A 4176-nucleotide genomic window follows, 5' to 3' on the forward strand; every position below is an offset into this window, starting at 1 on the left:
TTTTTTTAAAGATTTTATTTATTTATTTGACAGAGAAAGAGATAGCGAGAGCAGGAACACAAGCAGGGGGAGTGAGAGAGGGAGAAGCAGGCCTCCTGCCGAGCAGGGAGCCCGATGTGGGACTCGATCCCAGGACCCTGGGATCATGACCTGAGCCGAAGGCAGCCGCTTAACGACTGAGCCACCCAGGCACCCGAAAAACACTGTTTTAAATTGCATACATCCTTCAGCAGGGCCAAGAGCCAGCATCCCGGTGACAAGATGTCACATGTTCCCTGCTATGATGTGACCAGAAGGACAGTCACCTCTGCGGTCTTCTACCTGAAAGGCCAGAATCTCACCTTATGTCAGACCCTGAATGAAGGAGGCTCACTGAGAAATTCTCACAGCCCACAGCAGGCTCAAAATAACTGGGGCCCGAGAAGGATGCCTGAGGGACACAGCCTTGCATCAGTCAAAGGACCAATGTTGCTTCCATAGTTTGGACAAAGGCACTGTGGAAACCTGAGGAGCTGACATCAGGGGAAACTGAGCAAGGGGTACAAGAGCCCTCTGCACCATCTCTGCAACATCTCTGTAAACCTAAAATCACTCTAAAGTAAAAAGTCTAGTAAAAAAAATAATAAATTGCATAATCCTTTATTTATTTATTAAGTAAGCTCTACACCCAACATGGGACTTGAACTAATGATCCAGAGATCAAGAGTTTGCATGCTCTACCAACTGAGCCAGCCAGGCACCCCAAATTGCATACATCCTTTAAATTTATTGTATTGAACTACATTTTATGAAAAATTCACTTTAATGCCCCAAATTTTCCTCAATTTGCCACAAACCAGTAAAACTTTGTCAAGGACTTTGGAAACCAATTAAACAAAGGGATCTGGCTAAAGAGGCCTGAGGTGAATTATTTGGTTAAGAATCTTCTTATTAAGGGGTGCTTGGGAGGCTCAGTCAGTTAAACCACCAACTCTTGGTTTCGGCTCAGGTAGTGATCTCAGGGTCCTGGGATCCAGCCCCATGAGGAGCCCTGCATCAGGCTCTGTGCTCAGTGGGATGTCTGCTTGTGGATTCTGTCTCTCCCTCTGCCACTCAGTTTGTGCTCGCCCACGCATGCTCTCTCTCTCTCAAATAAATAAATCTTTAAAAAAAAGAATCTTCTTATTAAGTAAATAATTATTCTCTAGCTTCCTATTTTCCTTGGGATGTTCATACACTAAGCCACTCGGAGAGGGTAGGTCAACTAGAGTCCCTTACAAACACAATGATGGATGAGGACGCTCTCTTGAATCGCGCCAACAGTAATTCTCTTCCAGTAATCCTTTAGAAGCACAAGAGGTCAGGGGGAAAGACAAAAACAAAACCATCTCCTCTGAGGACTGTATTCCACAGGAAAGCAAACGGAGGGAAGGAAGGAAAGGCAGATAGTCATCTAAGTCTGGCACCTGAGTGTTGTGGTGATAAGGAATGTACTGACAGGTAAAAAGCAGCTTTCCTGCTGCAGTGGAAGGTGGAGGAAAGCTAATCTTTCCAGCCAGCCTTTTGGCAGGCAATGAGCCCAGATGGAGAGGATCACTGCAGTTGTCCATTTCCAAGCATAAAAAGTGCAGCTGCAGACAACCAGGAGGTAAAACTGTGGGGCAGGTGGAAAGCTCTGAGTCTCTGGATACTGAATTCACTGGCAAAAGGAAAGTACTATCAGAGTCCTTTTCTTGAAGGAAGACTTGATAGGCAGGGAAAAGGCCTCCTACATCCTTTTTTTTTTTTTTTTAAGGTTTTATTTATTCATTAGAGAGAGAGAGACAGAGAGAGCACAAGCAAGGGGAGAGGCAGAGGGAGAGGGAGAAGAGAGGGAGGAGAAGCTGCAAACTGAGCTGGGAGCCTGACATGGGGCTCGATCCCAGGACGTGGAGATTACAACCGGAGCCGAAGGCAGCTGCTCAACCGTCTGAGCCACCCAGGCACCCCTCCTACTTCAGTTTTAATTCCCCCCAAATTGGTTTCATTCTGAAACCAATTATTTTATTTACTTGCATATTGTCTGTCTCTCTACCCTGACTAGAATGTTTGCTCCACAGAGCAAAGACCTTGTCTTGTTCACCACTGTATTCCTAACACCTAAACAGTGCTGGGCATGTAGGAAGGACTCAATAATTTTTGAATCAATGAATGACCCACCATCTCTCCCCCAAAAATACACTTAAGCAAGAACAATGTCTCTATGGGGGAATGAGGCACAGGGTGCCCTAAAACGCCAGATTCAGGGGTGCCTGGGTTGAGTATCCATCTCTTGGGTTCCTCTCCAGTGGTGATCTCATGTGTTATGGGATAGAGCCCTGCATGGGGCTCCATGCTCAGCAGGGAGTCTGCTTGGGGATTCTCTCTCTCTAAAATAAATAAATGAATCTTAAATAAATAAAATAAAATAAAATAAAAGGCCAGATTCATATTGAGGCAGGGAAGGAGATGATGTGGACAGAACCCTAATCTAGCTAGCAAGACAGTAAGGCTGATCTCTGCCTCCGAAAGGTGGTGTGACTCTGGGCCAGTCTTTTCATCTCCTCCACATCTCTTTTTTAGAAAATGTGGTGGATTCCTCCTTGTCTGTATCGAAATAGAAAACATATATGAAATCCCTTTGGAAACTGTGATATACTTCAAATGGCAAACCATTGCTGGGACAAGTTAGACCTGGCTTCTAGTACCAGCTCTGGCCCTGTGAGCTACTATACGTACTGACCAATTACATGCCCTGTGCCTGAACTGAATTAAACATTTGACATTCAGTTATCTCACTTGGCTTTATCACAACCTTCTGAGGTAGGTAGTATTAACCTCATTTTACAGATGAAGAAATGAGCTCAGAGAGGTTTGGCAATTTGCCAAAAGTCACACAGTAAATGGTAGGGCTAGGATTCAAAACCGGGTCTGACTGACCTCAAAGCTTGGTGCTCCTGGCCACTATGCCAGATGTATATATGCTCCTGGTCAAGTTACTTCTGTCTCTTACTTCTGTAAAACAAGGCGCTAAAACAGATGATCTCTACAGATCCTTCCACATCTGACATTTTGTGGTCTATTCTGTGTGTGTGTGTGTGTGTGTGTGTGTGTGTGTGTGTGTGTGGTCTATTCTCCTGATCCCCACTCACATCCAATTCTACTCTTGGCTAGTTGATGGAAACTGGCTGGTGAGGGGGTAGGGGACTAATAATTCACTCCTTTCATCCTCCTAGTTAGCATTTCTTTTCAGAAGAAGTGACCCAAACATTCATATTCCTATCTGTGGGTTTGTATCCTGGACAGTTCCATCCACTCCCTCCTGTACAGCCCCTGCCTGAATCCTGTCTCATTAACTCTTACTGGTAGGGGTCCTGAGGTCCGTGGAAGGCACTCCCTAAAAAGCCTGCCAACAACACTCGGGGGGAAGGGGAAGCGCAGAAGTCACTGGGCACATCTGGATCCGATCGCTAGCCCGGGGCTGGGGGGGCGGCTGCCCACACGCCCGCCCCTCTCCACTGTGGCGGAGCTTGGGCCACCCCCCCCCCATCCCTCAGGCCAGTCACTTAACCTCTCCGCGGCGCCCGTTTCCCCCGTAAATCTAAAACACGAATCCCCACTTCAAGGGGCTGCTGAGATTAAGTGAGATACATATTTGAAAAGTATCAGGTATATTCGATATCGCGCTACATCTTCGCGCCCCCAGAGGCGAGGCCAGAAGGCGAAGAAGCCCCCGACCCGCGGCAGGAGACTGGCAGAGAGGGATCAGAGGCTGCAGAGCCCAGAGTCCAGGCTCCTGCGGACCCCGCAGGTGCCCGCTCCAAGGGGCGACCCCGAGCGCACCGGGGGCTCCGAAAGGGGAGGAGGACCGGGCCGAATCACCTTAGCCACCGCTTCCAGCCCGCCGGCGTCTCCCGGCCCCAACTGAAGCTCTCCGGGTTCCTCACCTCCGACTCCCGCCGCTGGCTTCTGAACGCTTCCCGGCCCTTGGGCGCTGCCTGCTTCCCTTTGCCGCCACCGTTGCCGTTGCTATTGGTGGACGAGCTCCCGGCCCCGGGCGCCGCGGGGTCCTCCATGCGGCCCTAGTCAGCGGCTCCCCTCAGCGTCTCCGCGCTCTCTGCCCGGGGCGACCCGACCACCGCGCTCCGGGAGCCAGGCCCCGCCCCCCAACAGCTATTG

At 49.4% G+C, this 4176-nt stretch overlaps 1 protein-coding gene across 4 annotated transcripts in view; it reads right to left on the reverse strand.

The window, feature by feature from the left end:
• STRIP2 (striatin interacting protein 2) overlaps positions 1-4128 on the reverse strand; it is a 50734-nt gene extending 46606 nt beyond the window's left edge. For all 4 annotated transcript variants that reach the window (XM_081800107.1, XM_081800109.1, XM_081800108.1 and 1 more), the window contains exon 1: positions 3945-4128. In XM_081800107.1, the coding sequence (XP_081656233.1) occupies positions 3945-4073 (129 nt within the window). In that variant the 5' untranslated portion in view covers positions 4074-4128. The remainder of the gene's footprint in view (positions 1-3944) is intronic.
• Between the last annotated feature and the right edge of the window lie 48 nt (positions 4129-4176).

This window comes from Leptonychotes weddellii, chromosome 12 (assembly GCF_054177405.1).
Source record: "Leptonychotes weddellii isolate Sample4059 chromosome 12, ASM5417740v2, whole genome shotgun sequence".
Lineage (NCBI taxonomy): Eukaryota > Metazoa > Chordata > Mammalia > Carnivora > Phocidae > Leptonychotes > Leptonychotes weddellii.